Source organism: Peromyscus leucopus, chromosome 11 (assembly GCF_004664715.2).
Source record: "Peromyscus leucopus breed LL Stock chromosome 11, UCI_PerLeu_2.1, whole genome shotgun sequence".
Lineage (NCBI taxonomy): Eukaryota > Metazoa > Chordata > Mammalia > Rodentia > Cricetidae > Peromyscus > Peromyscus leucopus.
The window spans coordinates 1,336,220-1,356,526 of NC_051072.1; the positions used below are offsets into that span (position 1 = coordinate 1,336,220).

The following is a 20,307-nucleotide window of genomic DNA, read 5'->3' on the forward strand; positions in this document are numbered from 1 at the left end:
CAATTAAACATGAATTTAAGATGAACAATTAATAATATTTTAGGATGTGTTTCCCATTTAGACTTTATAGGGCATAGCTGTATTTAAGACATTATATGGGATATAATTAAGATAGTCATATAGGATATAACGGGAAAAAATTGAAATAATATCTGAAATTCATCTTTGAATTCTCATATTCTATCTCAAAATCTTGATTAAAATGATAAGATTGCCCTTTATACAATGCACATTTTCCAGCTGGGTCTCCTGTTCTCATCTCTGGGAATTTCCAAGTAAATCTTTTCTTTGAGTAACAGCAGGTTTTTATAAAAAGAGCAAGAGTGACTGTTCTCTGCTGCTCCTCTTCCAGGTGATGGCTGTAGTTCTAAGTTGTACATTTATTTTCATAAGACCCTTCATCAGAGTAGACTGTGTCCCTTTTAAGAAGCAATGGGCTGTGTATTGTTGAACTGTACGTATCAGCAGTCTGAGATGTGTCAGTACCTGAAAATACAGAGGATGAAGGGGAGTGCTTTGGAAGTGCATGCTGCTCTATAAGAATTGTTGTTCATCAGGTATCCAGGCAGGCTATCCACACCCAGAGAAGGCATGGGGATCTGTGACCAGAGAGCAGTGCAGCCCATCCCTTAGAGCTTGACTGGGATAAATAAATGTGACCTATCTGACCCTCCCTGTGTCTGAACACCAATCTAGGAGCACCAACACTCATGTTGGGAGAATCAAGGACGATCACAATCACAGAGTGCTGAGTAATGCTTATGAATGTTCTGTCACTGATGTAACTGCCCTTCTCATGAAGCCATCCTGTGGGAACTCCTCTATGAGTGTCTCTTTCCTTTTAAGAGCCAGAATGTATTTTGTGCAATCAGATAAAAGTATTTTTTTTAAAAGGAAAAACAAAGCAAATAATGAAGCTTGGGGAAAAGGCTCAACCATTCCTGCAGGAAGTCCAGGGAGAGAACTGCCTGACAGACCATGGGCAGTGTCCAGGCCAGGCAGAGGATGGGGCTGCATCTGCCTTGGCTCTCCAAAACATTCACAAAACTGTTGCTGAAGTTTTCTCCAGCCCTGCCTGGCCACGGTCAGGACAAATCTCTCTCACCCACCAGTCCTGCAGCCGCTCAGACCCAACCGAGACCCAACACACAGAGACTTATATTGCTTACAAACTATATGGCCGTGGTAGGCTTCTTGTTATCTAGTTCTTCTATCTTAAATTAACTCATTTCTATTAATTTATACTTTGCCATGTGGCTCATGGTTACAGGACATCCCACAGCACAAAACCACTAGGTTAAAGCATAATTGGATCCAATGTGCTATTTAACAGAAAAATCACTTTAGGTATAAATAAAGAAATGTACTTCTACTGTCTTTGGTTACTTCAGGACTTTTTTTTTTTCTTCCAAGATAGGGTTTCTCAATGTAACAGCTTTGGCTTTCCTGGAACTCACTCTGTAGACCAAGCTGTCCTTGAACTCTTAGAGATCCGCCTGCCTCTGCCTCCCAAGTGCTGGGATTAAAGGCATGTGCTACCACTGCCTGGCTACTTTAAGGTTTTTAAAAGGGGGGAATCTAATTTTCAGCTACTATTTTTATGGCGGCTACTCTTTTCATCATATTCTCTTATATTAAATAAACCTCACACAAACTATTTTGGATCTACCATAGGCACAACAAAGTTTGAACAGAGACTCCCATGACTTTTCTATTTCCTTAGAGATAAGGACAAAGGCTTTCCATTAAGTGGCCGGTCTCATAGAACTTCCTTACCATCTGTGGAGCAGCCGCTGGTCCCATCGCTGGAACAGTACCGCATTTCAATCCTCTGCCTTCCCACTTCCAGCAAATTTGGATCTGGCAGGCGAGCTTTACATGTGTATCGGAACCGCTGCTCATAGTGACCACCATTGTCCGAGATGTTGACAGGTGTCCAGGGAGTCCACGGTGTGGTCTTCTTCAACTCTGGGCATGCATTGGTGTTACAAGGCTGGTACTCCTGGAGGAGAGAATGCACAGTATGTCTTAACCCTGTAGCACACAGCCAGCTCAGGGAGACTCCTTTTACAACATGCCACAGGTCTTCAAAACTTTGGGGCCTAAGACATTCAAAGCTCTTTCACAAAATCAAAACTATACTTATGCTAAACTGTCACTTAACAGACACTTAGTTTTCAAGTCACCTTCAAATGAAACTGGTGGTTTCTGCTGTATAGACAATGAAAATGAGAAAATAAAATTGCATGTGAAAAACCATGGCAACTTCCTAAAATGGCATCTTCCTTTTTCTTAGTAAGTTACTCACTTATCTTGTTGTTAGTTTAGCTCTTTTATTTAAACCTTAGAACCAGAATATGCTCTTTAGACTCCAGATGATTTAGTTTGAGATTAATGAATACTAGAAGCCTTGGGAGAAGATTCAAGTATTGGAGTGGAGGAGTATCCACACAGCACAGGAAATGATGCCCAGCATGTAAGCTTTCCTCCTCTGGTCCCCCTATTAATCTATGACATTTCTCAGTTTCTCCTCTATCCTTTCATGACTACATATAACCACAGGTTGGAAGGTTTGGGAGCTCAGTAGAGAGTAGATTTGAAGATCTATAAAGAGGGACACACTGTCTGGGTGGGGTGTAAATAGGACATGGGTGATAAAAATGTGCCTGGCACATTTACTTATTACTTTGCCATAAATACTATGGATATTGAATGAGGAGCAAATAGTTGACCTTTGAGGCAGTTCTGTGTCCCAATTCCTCCAATTAGCAGTAAAGGTTATTTCACTAGGAGAAAACTACCAACATAAGGTACCTACTTATGACCATACTGTAAAATTTTAAATTAATCAAATAAAAAACAAGAGCTAAGCCACTTTCAGGACACAACACCAGCATTGTACTCATGAACTCCCATGGATGTGGCTGTGCACACAAGACCTGCACAAGATCAAGACAGTCAAAATCCTAGCAGGGGTGACAGAGAAGCTAATGAAATCCTACCCCTGTCTGAGGAACTATGGGCAATTGATGGCTGCTAGGGGAAGGAGTCAGTTTCATTCAGGGATGTGACCCATGAGAAGCTACTCATGTTCCTGTAGATGGTCTTACACTCACACTTATGTACCAAACACTACGTGGATACAACAGGCCCTCTAAAAAAGGAGCATACACAATTTGGAGGGAAATGTGGTGGGGAGACGGGGGAGAAAGTGAAGGGGAGGAAGTTGGGGTAGACTAGACAAACATATTCATGTATGAAATTCTCAGAGAAAACCAAGAGAAAAGCAAGCACAGCTATGCTGGACGCTCTGCACTTCTGTGCTAGGCTTCCCTTTCTTTTTTTATTTCTTGTTGAGGAAGTCATCATTTTTCTTATGGCTTTTTCCTGGAGTAAATCCTGTAGTGGCATTCTTAAGTAAGGATGCCTTCAAGACAAACATCTCATGCTTCCTTACCCTCACGTAACATCTACAGGCGTTAATCTATATGCAAACAATCTACATGTATTAAGATATTGGAGGAGATTTTAGGTCGAGAATGAATATCCTTCAGAAAGGACCATTCTCTGTGCTTTTATCTCCCAGTGACACAGCTGAGAAGTGCAACATTAGCTGATCAGCTACCTATGTATGGGTTATTTCGGAAAACTATTTTAACTTATAAATTGATTTTTTTTTCTTGTCTTAGAAAATTTCTTGATGGCTTTGTTACATGGTCTCTATGCCCCTCCCTCACTGTGTTGGAATTTCTATCCTCTGGATATGATCTCTTAGGTTTAACTTTGACTATCTCATCTATTATCTCTTATTTTTTATTTAATTACCCTCCCCCTTACATTTTAGGGGAATTCTGAGTTCATTCTTTTTGGTATTGTTTCCATAAATAGTTTGGGCATGCAGAGCCAACTTTTCTTATCATCCTGGAAATTCTTGAAACACGATTTCTAAATGCCAACCAATAGGCAAGTGGGAAGCAGATCCCTCTAAGCTCAAAGTCTGCGTTGGTGGCTATGTTAACTCTTTTCTGTGCAGGTCCTTCTCCATCGGTCTAGAGTCATTTATTTTCCCACTGAAAACAATGAAACCTGGTTCTTGTTTTTCTGTGTTTCTGGGGTTAGGGCTTAGAAAACTAATCTCCTAAATATAGAATTAGTGAGTTTCTAGACATGGTCACCCATGTATGCTGTGGCAGTAGCTTAAACTGAAAGGTTAATACACTCTTATCATTGTTCTAATTATTCTAAGTAGTCTTCTCATGCTTTTCTTCCTTTTCTACAGTGAGAAATACTCAGGAGTTATGCTTGTAACATGAGAGGAATTTAACACAGACTGTGTAAAACCACTGTGGGTGTTTCTCAGACTTAATACCCACAGTCATTCTTGCCTGTCCACACCATCCTCACTCCAACCAAACTGCCAAGACGGATGACTTCACTTTTCTCTGTGGATAGTAAAATTTTGGATGCTGCCTCCTAAATGGAAAAAACAGCCCCAGTAAATTCCATAAATCCACTTGGGCAAGGAGGTAGATGCAGCATGTGTACTGTCTCTTTCACTTGGCATAGAGGCTATCAGACAGGAGAGGGAGACGCCTCTATCTCAACCCTTCATGCCTATTATGAGGGGTGCTGGATTGAAAGAACCATACAACACTACTGTCTGATGCCCCATGTTATCTTGGCTGGGCAAGTGTTCAGGAATTCTTTGATAACATAGACTTAAAAAAGCATCCGAGGAGCTGACTTGTGAACTGTGCAGTTCTTAAGCACCAACAGCTTCAATATTGCTCATAGACTAGCTATGTCTTTATACCCATGAGATTACTCCCAACAATCCCTAGCATCAGGTGACATCAAACCTTTGAAATCTGTGGCTGGTACTTGCATTGGAAAGTGGGTGCCAGTGTCTGGGTTGACATGTGTCAGAAGGACAGACTGTCACACATCCCTAGCAGTGAGTTTAACCCACTGCAGCGGATCAATTTGGGTTCATTATATCTATGTCTCCAACTGCATCTGCCTCCATGTTTGTGTCTCTTCAAAACTTTAGCATGCAGCTCAGGACTTGGCTCACCAGCCTCTGAGGCTGGATCAAGCTTGCATTTTGTGTGAATTATCTAATTATGAAAGGCTAGGAAACAGTGAGACCAGCCTGTTTTATCTTAATTCCCCAAATTAGGAAGCAATTCAGTACAGTTGTGGAGCCTCAGATGGTTTAACTGAATCTGTATTTGACATTTTACTGGTTTACTGCTGCAATGACTATCCAAATTTGAAGGCAACATGAATGACTAGCATACCATTAAACAATAAAGAAATATTGACTCTTTAAAAATAATTTAAGGAGTTAATTGTTATTATTTGCCATACACCAGTCTTATTATTCTGGTAGAAATTAACAGATAAGAATAGTTACTGTGGCAATTTTAAGAAATTCCTCCTAATGCGCTCCCCATGGATTCTCTATCTTAGTCAGTAAAGATAAAACCATCCATTTAAAAATTTAATTCAGAAACCTGTGAGACACCTGGCTGCCCCTCTGACCCCTTTTCTGCTAAATCCTGTAAGTGTGGCCATCTGAGTTCATTTCCTGCTCCCATCTTAACCACTTCTCTTCTCTTTCAGGAGAAGACTGGCCATCGCTCATCACTTCAGGCTCATGTTAGAGAGACAAGGTGTGCACTTCAATAATCCTTAATTCTCTGTCTAAATTCTGCCTCCATTAATACACTGCAAGTTTTCGGGAAAAAAAGAACCTTAACATTTTTATCTCACATCACCAGTATCAGGCACAGTTACACAATTTGCTTGGTGAATGGGTAAATTATATTGAACATGCTTCGAATAAGCCTATTCAAGAGGAATTTGCATAAATTTGGGGAGCAAATTCAGATGGTTAAGTGGAGCCTCCTGTTTTGCTGTTTATTTTTCCTTTGAAAAATCTATAAGAGTTTACAGATTAAAAGTAAAGTAGAGAGATGGAGAGGATCCAAGAAGAATTTTCATGCCATATGCTCAGCACAATGTGGGAGAAGCATCCTGAAAGTCATTTCATCAATAGCTGAATATACAAACCAATTTATGCTCATATGGAATACTTGTGGTTTCTGTGTGCATTTATCAAGTTCTCATTCAGTAACTAAACTTGGCATGCAGAGACAGAAAGTTAGACTCCATAAAAGAAACAACAAAGCAATTCAATTGTGTTAGCAAAGTGCCAAAGCATGAGTGCTTATGCAGGCCAACAGACCTGAGACCACAGAGAAAAGATTAAAAGGAAATTCTCTGTATTAGTTTAATGGTACCTAGGATGGTAGGCAAGCAGGGAAAGTAATTGATTCAGATTAACATGGTCACTGAGTGGCCTGCTCACCACCAAGATAGAGCAACAGAAATTAAGTCTTTTCTCAAAAGTAACATGAAACAACATTTTTTGAGATGCTAGACATCAGTCAGTGAGAGAATGTTTACTACATGATGGTGAAAAATGGAAGGAACCCCAGAATGACTTCAACAGTTCTGAAGATGTTCCCAGACAGGGGTCCAAGGAATGCAAAGGAATATCAGATTCAGACGTGAAAAAAAGTTGGGGAGATGTAGATGGGATCTGGGGATGCCAAAATGGCTACAGTCAGAAAGGAGAGATATGCACAAGGAAACAAAACAAAACAACAATGAAAACAAAACCAAAACCAACCAACCAGCCAACAAAAAAATGTTATATATAACCTTACTATGATAAAATTAAAACCTTCCTTTTTAATTAGACAAAAAGGGAGAATCGCTGTGGAATAATCCTTCTGTACACTGTGACTATGTTTTACTCTCATTGGTTAATAAAGAAGCTGATTGGACTACAGCAAGGCAGGATAAAGTTGGGCTGGACAATCAAATTGAGGAAGCTGGGAAGGAGAAAGGCAGAGCTAGGAGATGCCAGCCAGCCACTGAGCAAGCAGGATATGTAGAAAATAAGGTAATAAGCCATGAGCCACGTGGCAAAGCATACATTGAAATATGGGTTAATTTAAGTGTAAGAGTTAGCTAGTAGCAAGCCTGAGCTATCAGCTGAGCATTAATAAGTAATATTAAGCTGTGTGGATTATTTGGGAGCAGGCAGACAGGACAGGAAATCTCTGCCTGTTAAAAAAAAAAAAACAAAAAACAAAACAAAACAAAAAAAAACAGAGATACAGACAGCTCCTCCCTTCAAACATGTAAATGAATGAAAGTGAGCAAACAGATGCTAAGTAAGTTCGCAGAGATGAGAAAGACCTAAGAAATAACACAGGAGAAGGAATGCCCTATCCAAAAAGATCAAACACCTGGTAGGACATTGTGCCAGCTCCCACAAGAAGGGTAGTTGAGCTTTGAATCCCCAGGCTATTTAGCTACCAGAGAGAATTTCTCTTCTTCAGGGAGGAAAACTTACCAGAGACTAAATGTTGTCCTGCTCCAATGAATATTTGTAAAAGAAAGAAGCCAAATCATCAAACTGGATTTACATAATTTAACCATTTCCCAGCAAAGAACTCTGGTATAATTTTTCTAATAGCAGTCATCACAGAAGTAGGTCAAACTTATAATGCCAAGCAACCATTCTAAAATTATGGTTTAAAACAAGTTCAAAACACATAACGTATATGAAAATCAGTCAATTAAAACTGATGCAGAAACTGCAGTCAATAACACTGGCAGACTTCTAGCCTTGTTTCATATGCATCACATGCAAGAAGAAAGATTGAATATATTAAGCAGTGAGCTGAAGGATATGAGGAAGTATGAGAGTGACATGCTAATTGCTTATAGTACTTGGAGATTGTTGCAAAGGATAGGGTGAACCCTAGATTACTTCATGAGAACAACTGTATGTAATATGACATCAAAACCAGATGAAGAGTCTGGATAGAATGAATATTCAAGTGTGCATCATCAAAGGTGTGGATGTGAAAGCTTTTAACAAGACTTTACTAAATCAAATACAAATGTGCATGTGTGTACATTCTGTGTGCGTTCATAGCAAGTCCTTACATATGTTGGTATCACAGTATTTTTCATGTCTTTAGTACGTGGATGTTTCAAACTGAATAGATCCATTCAATTATTGTAGATAAATGCTTCATAAGTATAAAGCCTGCGATATCCTTTTCATCTAGGCAAGCACATTTGATGTTTCATGCCTGTCACAGTGACAATCTCGTCCTTATACAAGTGCTGCTGTTTTCCAGCACATAATCAGCCAGCACAGCAACTTCATGCTACAGCACCCGTGTATATGTGTATGCAAGAGTGAACATGTTCCTTATCCTTTAAGGTCACAAAATTGGTAATCAATTCATTGTCCACTGTGCATTTTCATGCTGGTTCAGGACCTGAACATGAAGGAGTCACCATCACCTTCCATTGGAACTGGAGCAATTCACAAATCACTGAGTGGAGGTCGAAGAGCAAGCCCCCAGGTAAGTTCTTACTCGCTGTATAATCCTCCTGATGTCATTAGATGTTAAAAACTCATCTCATCACCTGCCAGCTGAGGGCTCAGGCATGTTGATCTCCTAATGCCTAGAAGCTTTTATACACCAAGTCTTGGGTTTAGACAGCTGCTCCAAACACCGAAGTGCATGCCTTTGCATGTGGTTCAGAACATGAAAGGACACCCAAACAATCAATATTAACACTAAACCCAGTGCCCACTACTAGTGTACAGTGGTGATGTACAGGGCCTAAAGGCTGCTCCTGCATTCTTGATGTACTGCTATTAGCCAGGGAAGCTCAATGGAAGACAAAGAAAATGTGAACATTGTATTGTGGCAAAAGTGAATGATTTTACATGGGAAACCACCCACACTTTGCATATCCCTCACAGTATCAACATTTGATTAGAGTCCCCCTGGGCAGCAGTATACCTTATGATGACTCATAGGCTTTATAATCTAAAATTAGCACATGAAGCGTTAGGTATCATGCTGGCATTTTTCAAACAAAGTGTAAATTAGCAACTTCAACCTCATCCCCCCCACACACACACTCCCTTTTGAATCTTCCCCTAGTCTCAATTTCACTTTCATTTCCACAACTAACCCAGAGCCAACACTATATTAAACAGGGGAAATATAAGATATTTGCTTTCAAACCAGGAAAGAGAAAAGAATGCCCACCCTGATTGCTCTTATTCAGTGCAGTGGTTGAAGTCTCAGGTGGAGTAGCAAGGAAAGAAAAAGACAGAAAAGGAGAAACAAAAAGCCAGGGGGGTGCTGATGGAATAGTTTTACAGTTAAAAGGCCTTACTGATTCCACCGGAAGACTCTTAGACATAATAAACATGTCAGTACAGTTGTAAAAACACACAGCCTGTATACCGCACTAGCCCTCCTAGGCCTTCACTGTGTCGCTTATCTATCTGTAAGGCAGTCTCTCGGGCCTGCTTGCTTCCATGGCACAACCTGGGAGAGCCATTCAAGAGAGGGATGAACTGAGCCTAACACCTCATAGGCGTCCATGGTAGAACATGGGAGTGATGGGCACTACAGTGGCCCCAAAGAGAGTGAGAAAGCCTAGCACCTAAGCATGTCCATAAATATGCATTCATCTTCTACCAGTAGCCAGTCTGGATTCTTTCAGGTGCAGAATAACAAATACAAACTCCTATGTTTTCTTACCTGTGGTGATATTGTGCCCCCAATATATTGTGCACCCTAATAAACTTATCTGGGGTCAGAGAACAGAACAGCCACTACATAGACATAGAGGCCAGAAAAGGGTGGCACACACACCTTTAATCCTATCACTTGAGTTCAAGGCCACACTGGAAACAGCCAGGCATGACAACACACGCCTTTAATCCTAGGAAGTGATGATAGGAAGCAGAAAGGTATATAAGGCACAAGGACCAGGAACCAGAGGCTTTTAAGTGTTTAGGCTTTTAGCAGCAATTCAGCTGAGATCCATTTGGATGAGGACTCAGAGGCTTCCAGTTTGAGGAAACAGAATTGGCTGAGAAGTCTGTGAGGTGAGGTTAGCTGTGGCTTATTCTGTTTTTCTGATCTTTCATATTTACCCCAGTAGCTGGCATTGAGTTTTTTTTTTTTTATTAATAAGACTGTTTAGAAATTCATGTTACACTTACCTAAAAAGGATGTAGGGTATGTGTGTGTGCACCTGTGCATATATCTATGTGCAGTAGAATATATATGTGTGCACATAACAGTAAGCTGGTTTTCCTTTTCCTACGATGCTTTAGACATTCTTTTCTGTACTACTGATGTAGACAGATGAAGAGAATAAGAAAATCAATGGTGCTGCTGGAATCCTTCGTTATTGCTAAGGCTGTGATTTGTAGGTGCTTTTGCCTCTACAAACTTACATCTCAAATGAGAAGATCTATCTATCTACTTTATTCTCTCACTAAAATTGGCTTTAAATTCTTAGTCTCAGGAGTGAAAATCAAAGATGCAGACATCTTTTTTTTCTTTTTCTTTTCTTCTTCTTTCTTTCTTTTTTTTTTTTCTGGCAAATGTCTTGCAATGAGATGAGAAAGTCCCTTTGGGTAAAAGTGAACACCTACTCTTGAGGGAAGTAATTGGTGACCTTGAGCTCAGATGCTCTCCCTTTCTTTGGATGCTTACATTCTTTCTGGGGAAATGTTCAGTATGCTACACCTACTTGAGAGCCTGCACAAATTTTAATCATCCTGATGTGGAATTTTGACGGCTTTTGAATGATATGAGATAAGGTAATGTTGTTTAATGAGACGAGGCTTTGGCAGGACTCTCTTGGATCTTGTTTTTAAAAGAATACATGGGGACCATCACCCCAGATAATTTTAAGGAAATAAACAAACCCAGACCAAAACCTGTATAGTTTCTTACCAGAAAATAATGTTGGCTGTGAGCACTTCCACATACCTACAGCCTTCTTCATTTCTTCAGTTGTAAACAGCTGTGTGTTTGGATGCAATGGGCTGGACAATCTGACATGAAACCATAGAAACAGCTGCTCTATAACAGTTCATCTGTCATTGGCTCCTTGACAACTTGGTTATTGAGCCACAGCTCTGGTCATAAGAGAGCTTTCTTGGTGAGCAGCCACTCACACACTGTGAGAGACCGGTTCTAAGAAGCCTTCAAGGTTCCTCTCCAATGGGCCCCACAATTTGCATGACCCTCTTCCCTAGAATGTTGGTGAGATCTGTGATGATGACGGTGATGATGATGGGTAGTAGTGTGGTGATATTGTATTCCTCAAAATATTGTGCACCCTAATAAACTTATCTGGGGTCAGAGAACAGAAAAGCCACTAGACATAGAGGCCAGAAAAGGGTGGCACACACGCCTTTAATCCTATCACTTGAGTTCAAGGCCACACTGGAAACAGCCAGGTGTGGTAACAAGAGCCCTTTAATCCCAGGAAGTGATGGCAGAAAGCAGAAAGGCATTTAAGGCGTGAGGACCAGGAACTATAGCTGGTTAAGCTTTCAGGCTTTCGAGAAGCACAGTTTAGCTGAGATCCATTTGGATGAGGACACAGAGGCTTCCAGTCTGAGGAAACAAGACCAGCTGAGGAATTGGCAAGGTGAGGTGGTTGTGGCTTGTTCTGCTTCTCTGATCTTCCAGCATTCACCCCAATACCTGGCTCCGGGTTTGATTTTATCAATAAGACCTTTTAGAATTCATGCTACATAGTAGCTTCCTTTATTAGGTTACAACATTTATGGTCTCCTACAAGTAGACGAGAGGGAGATCTTTCTGCTCTCTGAAGAACCAAGCTTTCATTCCCAAAGCTTTTACTAATTTGTGTGTCTATGCAAAACTAATCAGTGCCATAGAAACACTAAAAAGATTTTTTGACTTTGTTAGCATTTATTAAGTGTAAAAAACAATTGCCTTCATTATGGACATTTCATACTATACTCTTATCAACTTAATCTCTACTATCATATCTCGTCTCCTTCCCCAGCTGTTTCCCTTCCTCTAACTCCACAACCCCATTCTATACACAAAGACAACTTTTGTAAAGAAAGAATAAGAAACTCTGCCTTAGACAAAGATATGTGGGATTCTTAAAATGAGAAATAATGGAGATGGCACGGAAGCTATTTGTTCTCAGAGATGCCCATCGGGGTCAAATCAGGACCATGACTACAGCAACTCAGCTAAGAGCCACCACTCATGATGCTACATTAAGATAAACAAGTTCTCCAGGGGACTAGTGATGCTGCTGTAGGGCTAGTTCCACAGCTGATTTCATTGGCTCAAACAAAGATCAGGAGTATAGCCCTATAGACTGAGGCTGACAGAAGTTACTGTTTCCTGCTCAATGTATCTAGAATTTCATAACTGAGATTGGAGGCATTTCTTCATAAAATTCTTAGCTTACTAACTCCACATTCTGATAAGAAAAGCCATCTGAAATAGTTTCTCCTCCTTTATGACTTCCCCGTGAGTGCTGGATGTGTAGGGAAGTGGCACTTCATAGTTTTTCCTACCAATGGGTTTTCTCTTCCGAGTAAGTTTACTCAAGTTTGCTAAAGAAGGAAGGTTGGTCAGTCTTTACTATGAAATTTTCTTCCCTCCTAAGTTTATCTGTGACGAACAGGAAAGCCTAGCAGCTTCCGTCCAGTGCTCTACTCCACAAAACCTCGGACCTCAGCTGTCTCCTTTGTAAAAAGAGAGTGAAACATCATAAAAAGAACAATATATTTGCTATTTGCAGTTGTCAAGTGCAATAATGAGTTTCTACCAAATAGCAGACTGCCCGGTATATACAGCACCTTTGTTCTGCCCAGCTGCCCAGAAGCAGACACATCACACCAAATATAAAACTATTGGGTGTTCTCCGGACATGGTGACTGGAGATGCAACTACCTCAAAAAACTGCAGGTTGTCACAATAACACAGATTATCCCACAAGGGCTGCATATAGCAGAATGTATTTATCTAGCTGGGAAAGCAAGTTTAAATTTAACTTGCACCCACGTTCCTATGAGAATCATTTCACTCTATCTGTGATGGGATCATGTGGTAGAAATTGATTGTCTTCTAAATTGACTCTCATCTGGGTTTACATAAAGCTGTCTTCTTACAGGCTCATAATTTAGATAAAGATTTCATGTGCTAAGAGATAGCAGTAGGAATATTTATTTAATCTAAAAGCTTCACATCATGAATGATGCATCTTGAGTCTCCACAGCTAAGGTCAAGTCCTTGTTGCATTTCATTATTAGGAAACATTTAGAACTTTTTTTGGTGTTTTATGCTAGATTAAATTATTTGGAAAATTAAGAACATACTTTAAATTTGGCATATTTCTCTATTGAAAAAATCCCATGGAATTACATTTCTTTTTGTTCTTTTGGAAATTTTACTATGGGAAATTATGTTCTTTTAAAATAAGAATATTTAAATAACTTTATTGTTATAAATGACTTTGATGACCAAGAATCCTATTGCTTTGGCAATTTTCCCTGCCAGGACTTACAGATAATGATCCAAATATATAAACTTATATTTTTCAAACTAAAAGCTCAAGTAATACTGCCCAAATGATACTTTCTTTAACAACACTTAAGAAAATAAAAGTTCTTGCTTTTCAGGAATTGATCCATCATACACCTCTCTTTCATCATTTTTGGGAAATCTCTTATGTGACAAATGCTGAGCTACAGACTCAAAGGGTCTTAAATATTAACAATAAAAAGAAATATATGCAGGTGAATCACCCCAAGAATGTGAGCATGGGAGATCTGGCTCACCCCTCATCTGGCACATGGTGGTGTTGGATGGCGAGAGATGCCTCCGTTCTCCCAACAACCCCTTGCCACCTGTGACAGGTAGGAAAGCTGGCCCTGAGGTCATAAGAGTGGGAGAGCTCACCACCAGCTGCAGCAGTCCGGAGGATGGCCCCTGTACCTTGCCTGAGCAACACAGTCTAGATGTCCCTGATGGTGTAGGTTAGGGAGAGCCAACCTTGAGGATGTGAAAGGAGAACTGGTCCCTCCCTTGCTCATGGCTGCAAGAGGTGAACTAGTCAGGACAATGTCAGAGAGCTCACCCTTGTGAGGACAATGGAGACCTGGAGGGATTACCAATCCTGCAACTACCCAGGCCCAGAACCAGGGTTATGAATTGGCCCAGCCCAACATTCACCCCATCTGTGATCTGCTGGAGCACATAAAGGGGCTGGTCCTGCAGACCCAAAGCTGCAGTATTTCCATGACACCGGACAACAAGATATCCAAGAAGAGTCCCAGTGAGGACTCAGCATTGATAGTGTAGAAGAAACCAGAGGTCTTGAACCAGACCAATGAATCTTTGCAATGAACATTTGCAAGTAAAGATATATGGATAAAAAGGTTTACTACGTGACTCACTGTGTCACACTACAGCTTCCATGACAAGATTGATTTCCCCTTTTTTCTTTTCTTCTTTATTTTCTCTAAAATATTATTTTATTTTATATTGGGGGGAGGTTGCAAAGACAGAGGGCAGATACAAAGGGATTGGAAAATGAATGGGATCAAGATGTATGATGTTAAAGACACAAAGAATAAATTTTTTAAAAGTTAATATATATTACATTTCATTGTTATATATAATGTATATTTTATGTATATATATTCCAGGAACATGTGTGAGAGTGTGGTGAGCTGCAGAGGTGTATGCTAAGGAATCAATATGGAAGAAGCATTTGATATTGTAGTAACGAAAACTACAGAGAATCCCATGCAGTACTTCTCCCAGGATTCTATATTGAGAAGTCAGACCTGTTTTCATGTCTTGGTGATACATTCTTCCTCAATCCCAACAGCCCAGATGGGATGCAGTCACTATTTTATTTGCCTTGAGCATCCAGTTTTGGCTGAGTAACCTTGCCATGATTGATGCTAACAAAAAACTAATGGAAAAAACTCATATAATCTTTGGCATCTTGAGAAACTTTTAAGTCTTCATCTCAGAAAACAGGTTCCTCTAATGAAAGTAGTAAGCCACCAAAATAGTTGAGAATAATTATGAATTTCATTTCATGAGGGTAAAATCATTAGAGATCTGATTTCTATAAAAATTCAAGCTTGATAAATGTCTGTGCAGGGATCCAAATGGAAACACAAAAGTGTGAGGGTGGCCCAACCTGACACAGTCACCACAGACAGTCACGGTTAATTCTATGACCACTGTCCTGAGTGGGGCTCCCTCTCCACATCATCATGCTCTTGGCTTTCCTCTGTGAGATGAGAGCAGGGTATGATCTGCCAGCAGGAGATGATTTTTTTGATACCAAGTAGTCTGCCTCCAGGAAGTGACAATATCATAATAGAGTAACTTGAGCATTTTTGATGGCACTGTTTCTAGGATGTGCAATTCTTTCTTTCCACCATGAGTCTTTGTGGCTACATTGGGGTTGAGCTTATTCATTCCAGCCATTCTTTGATAGCTACAGGTTCCATGCTTCAGACTGAATATATTTTAAAATTTACACTTGTCACAGCATATGACATTTAGTCTTTGTTCTTGTCATTAACCCATTTCATTTCAGAGATGCAGGCATCTTCGGATGAGAAATGAAATGGCATAGTGTTTGCATATAAACTATGCATATCCTCCTATATGCTTTAAAGTCCCTAGGTGAATTACAATATCTAGTCCCTTATAAATGCTCCATAAACACTTACACTTCATTGTTTGAGTCCGGTGGGCATTGAGGGAGCAGAGAGAATCCTATGTAGATTCATCTCTACACAGGAAGCAGAGAGAGACAGAGAAGAGGGAGTGAAGCAGGGCTACAAAACCTTAGAGCTAGACCTTGGTAATGCTTTCTCCAGCAAGATTTTGTCTCTGAGAGGTTCTATGACCTCCCCAAATAGCATCATCAACTGGGATCAAAGGTTCAAATGTAAGAGCCTATGGGGAACACTTTGCATTCAAATCACCCACCAGAAAATAGATGCTTAAATCTATTGGAGCAAGATTCAGAAGGAAAGTCAGATATCCAGATGTGAGGGCACCTGAGTCTTTGCCCTGTTGTGTGAATCAGCAAGATCCCTGTCAATCACCTGCTTTCTTCACTGAACTAATGCCAGGCTGCCATCTTTGATGCAGCTGCTTTCTCACAGAGGATGCATGTACTTAAGATGCTGAGGATGCTTGACTCAAATTTATACACTAAGTACTTCCAGACTTTAAAACACTTTGCATATGGCAATGATATAGAGCAGCTTATTGATCTTTACATTTCCTATAGGATAATTGTCCAAATTAATGTTTAGAGGCTATTCTACATGATGGATTTTTATGTTTAAATATGAATTGGAAATATTTCTACTCTACACTCCTAAAATATAAAGTGGTGGTTAAATAATTAAGTAGACTTCCAAATCCATAATTTAGTCACAGATATCTATCATAATGCTTGTTGTAAGTATATTCCTAATTTTCAGCTGTATAAGACTTCTCCCTTATCTTTGCTCTGCACACATACATACTTTCATATATTAAAGCATAAAGTCTGTAAGGCTGGTCACTCATTTAAGATTATACGAACCTGGAAATATGAGCAGAAATCTCCTGTTCAAGGATGTTCTTTAAGAAAAGTAGGTGTATGTTTTCCTTCTAAGTCATTCAGGTCTACAGAAAAGGACCCAGTTCTGATTATGGGTAACTTTGTTGATATTCTGTCTTCTGTGAAAACACTGCAAAACTTAAGCAACTGTACTGAATGTATTTGTTTGTTTGTTTGTTTGTTCATTTGTTTCAATGCTATCCATTTAGACAAAATTCTCATGGGGTGGTGATGAAAAACAATATATGCTCTAAAATATGATTAAAATAAAAATATGATTAAAGTGCCTATAAATTTCTTAATTTTTTTACAAATATAAAAAATTAATTAAAACCTTCTTGGTTAGTGTGACTAGAGATGTAAATGCTTACTTGTGGTACAGTAAACTGTTCTGTTATTTTAGAATGTTTCTCAGGACTTGGTTGCAATACACAGTGTTTTAATCCATGTCTAACTGCAACATTAAAAATGTTAGCAGAGAGACATATTAGGTTTGTTCAAATGGGAAATATATGAGCATCCATGGTGATACCAGCAATGGAAAGTCTAAATGTACACACACACACACACACACACACACACACACACACACACACACACACGCGGGAGGAGAGGGGGAGGGGGAGAGGAGATAGAGAGATAGAGATAGAGATAGAGATAGAGAAGAGAGAGAGAGAGAGAGAGAGAGAGAGAGAGAGAGAGAGAGAGAGAGAGGCATAATGCACAAATTGGCTCTAGGTCATGACAGGCATTGGTGTTAGTATTTATACATCTCTGTGGCTTCACATTATTAGTGAGGTATAACCCAAACTGCTCAATATCCCAGATGTTTCAAAAGGTCTGCTCAACTATATCTCAGTCTTTCCTGTCCTCTTGACCATTGTGCTCACTGGTGCTACCTTCAAAAGCTATAGGAAATGCTGTGGCTTCAGGCCTCTGCAACTCTGCTGATGTTGCTGTCTTCTTTGTAATCTCAACCCTCTTGCTTACATTTACTTGAAAAGTTCCCTTCTTCTGCATGCTACCACAGTTATCTAGACCATTGGGAAGAAATAATGCTCAGTGATCTGTCTGCACAGGCATCTCCTTCATAGATTTTGAGATTCAGATAGTGGCAATCTGTTTCTCATTCCTCTATTCCTAGCCAAGCACTGCATACTTGCTATTTATCAGCAGACACTTGGCAAGCATCAGCACTCACAACTCTCCCTTCCTTAGTCAAACATGATGCTAATGTGGTCCAGACACCAGAAGACAAACCACAGTTCAATGGGTGACTTATGATCACTTCTCAATGGTACCCACCAGCTTGGGAAGTACCGAGTAACTCTTCAAACAGTCCAAAGAAACAAAGATAAAGCTTCTGTGGGTTAAATGGGAAGAGTCATGAAGTCCATCCATTTAGAAACCCCTTACAAACTGTGACTTGTTGAGACTCAGCATGTTCCCATTCACCAGAGACTACAATATAGAATGACACATGGCATCTAATGAACAGCCATTACCTAATTGTCTCCAGCCTTTGAGATATGAGCAAAAGAGCTAGCAGGATATGTATCCTCTTGGATAAGCTCTTCCAACTGTCACTCTTACTCTGTTTACTTTCCCCTGATGCACTGAGTTGTCTGTGGGCTCCAGTATTAGCAGTGAATACTGGCAGTACTGGCAGGAAACTTCACCTCTTTTTTCTTGAATTGACAGGTTTCTATTGCTGTAAACTTTTCATAGGCATCCTTCATGAGGTAGGAGAAGCTACTTTTCCTCTTTATTGTGCTTCTTGTTTGTAGCTTCTTATGAATGAGGTTGAATTTTTTCCACATTTACTCTGCTTATTTAAGTTGCCACAGCATTTTCCCTCTTAGTGTTATTACTGGAAGATTTATTCTTTACATAGCATCCATTTGTCCATTTTGTCACCCACAAACATATCATGAATATGAATGTAAGTGAAATGTGAATATATTCTGTGTATAGACATATATGTAAAACCTGGTAAATTGGTTTTATGCAAGATATATACAGTCTATACCACATAAGAGGAGATCCCTTGTGGAGATGTGTGAGAGGGTAGGAGCTAGAGTCAGGAGATTTGTGTGGGGCTGTCTGTACTCAGAGGAAAGGGCATTTAACCTTTGTTCTAGAACATGCTGACTGTTGCCAAGACCTAGGCCTGTGGTGTTGGGACACTTGGCAGAAGAGATGTGTTTTAATACATACACAACCCTGCAGATGAGGTGTGTTCCCAGTCATGTCTCCTAATCCCCAGAGCCAACATTATTTGACCTTGCTGGTCAAACCACACTTGTTACAAAATGCTTTACTTTCAAACAAAATTCTCTCTGCTCAGGCTCTTGCAGCTAGCTTTGTTAATTAGTAGCACCAGCTTTTTAACATCTAATGCATTAACCATAGTCCAAAGGTGCCCAAAGGCTGCCAACAATGTAAACCAGGCAGCTATCCACATACAACTTAAAATGTTGCAACAACTCCTGTCTACATGCCTCCTTACAAAGGCAATGGCTGCTTGGATACTCTGGAAAGACCTCAGATTTGCTCTACTGGTCCCAAACAAGGGGCATTTCAACCTTAACTTCTCACATGACACCTAACAAATCACTCATTGTGCAGTTACCTCATGCTAGGCACTGGGAGATGCTATGAGTGTTAAGTGAGCCACAGAGACAGGATACCTGCACCTGGGAACCTGCACTCTCCAGGAGCTCTGCATCTTGGACCACTAAGACTAGTAGTGAACACACAAGAACACACAAGAGTTCTGCCCTCTCTTACCCCCTCCATTTCCACTTTCTCCCATGAACTGACCTGGAAACAGTCAAAGACACATAGCTATGATTTAGAACTGACAAGCAAATGCCTGTCATACAATGAGCCAGACTGGGAAAAGTCTCTGTTGTAATGCTAGTCATGTTATAGATGTTCATGTAGAAAGCCCCTTCCTGCCTCTCTCCTTTCCCTAGGCACTTGTGCCTAAAGTTTCCCTCCAAATAAAAGCCAACAAAGGAGGAGGTGCAGTAAGCTCAGGTGTCCTGACAGACCCACTTACCCTCTCCTTCACCATCAGTCAATGGCAATAACACTGGCTTAAGTCAAGTTAAGAGGTCCATCAGTTACATTTTTGGGGAAAAAACAAAACAAAACAAAACAAACAAAAAAAATACAATGATAATAAACCAACCAACCAACCAAAACAAAACACAACAAAAACAGCTGTAACAATGACAGACAAAACCCCCAATCTGGAAAAAGTATCAGACAATTGCCGGAATTTTACAAATTTACAGTTGTTTAGGGTTGAAACAGGCTCTTCCTCACCCAGTTCCCCTGGTCAAGCTGGGAACTAATGCTGAGAATGACAGACAAGGCCCAGTGTAGAGCAGGAGAGCTGTGAGGACTGGAACAAGCCAGCTAAGTCCCAAGGGGCTATGGGTGGCATTGCATCTGCTCAATGCCATTAGATAGTGTGGATTACAGAACTCTAAACCAATCCCAATGGGGCAGTATTTGTGTTTCCATTTTAAACACTCATATGTTAAATTCTGGCTAAAGGACATGATATCATCTATCTATCTATCTATCTATCTATCTATCTATCTATCTATCTATCTCTATCTCTATCTCTATATTTATATATCTATATCTATATCTATATCTATATCTATATCTATATCTATATCTATATGTGTTTGTTTTCAGCAAGATTAGTGGAGCATGGGAAACCTTCATGGAAACTCCTAT

General features: G+C 40.0%; 1 protein-coding gene across 1 annotated transcript in view; it reads right to left on the minus strand.

The window, feature by feature from the left end:
- Positions 1–20,307, minus strand: part of Sema5a (semaphorin 5A) — a 466,375-nt gene that overhangs the window by 21,397 nt on the left and 424,671 nt on the right. Inside the window, 1 exon segment of the mRNA XM_037209370.1 lies at positions 1,777–2,002. Coding sequence (XP_037065265.1) covers positions 1,777–2,002 — 226 coding nt within the window.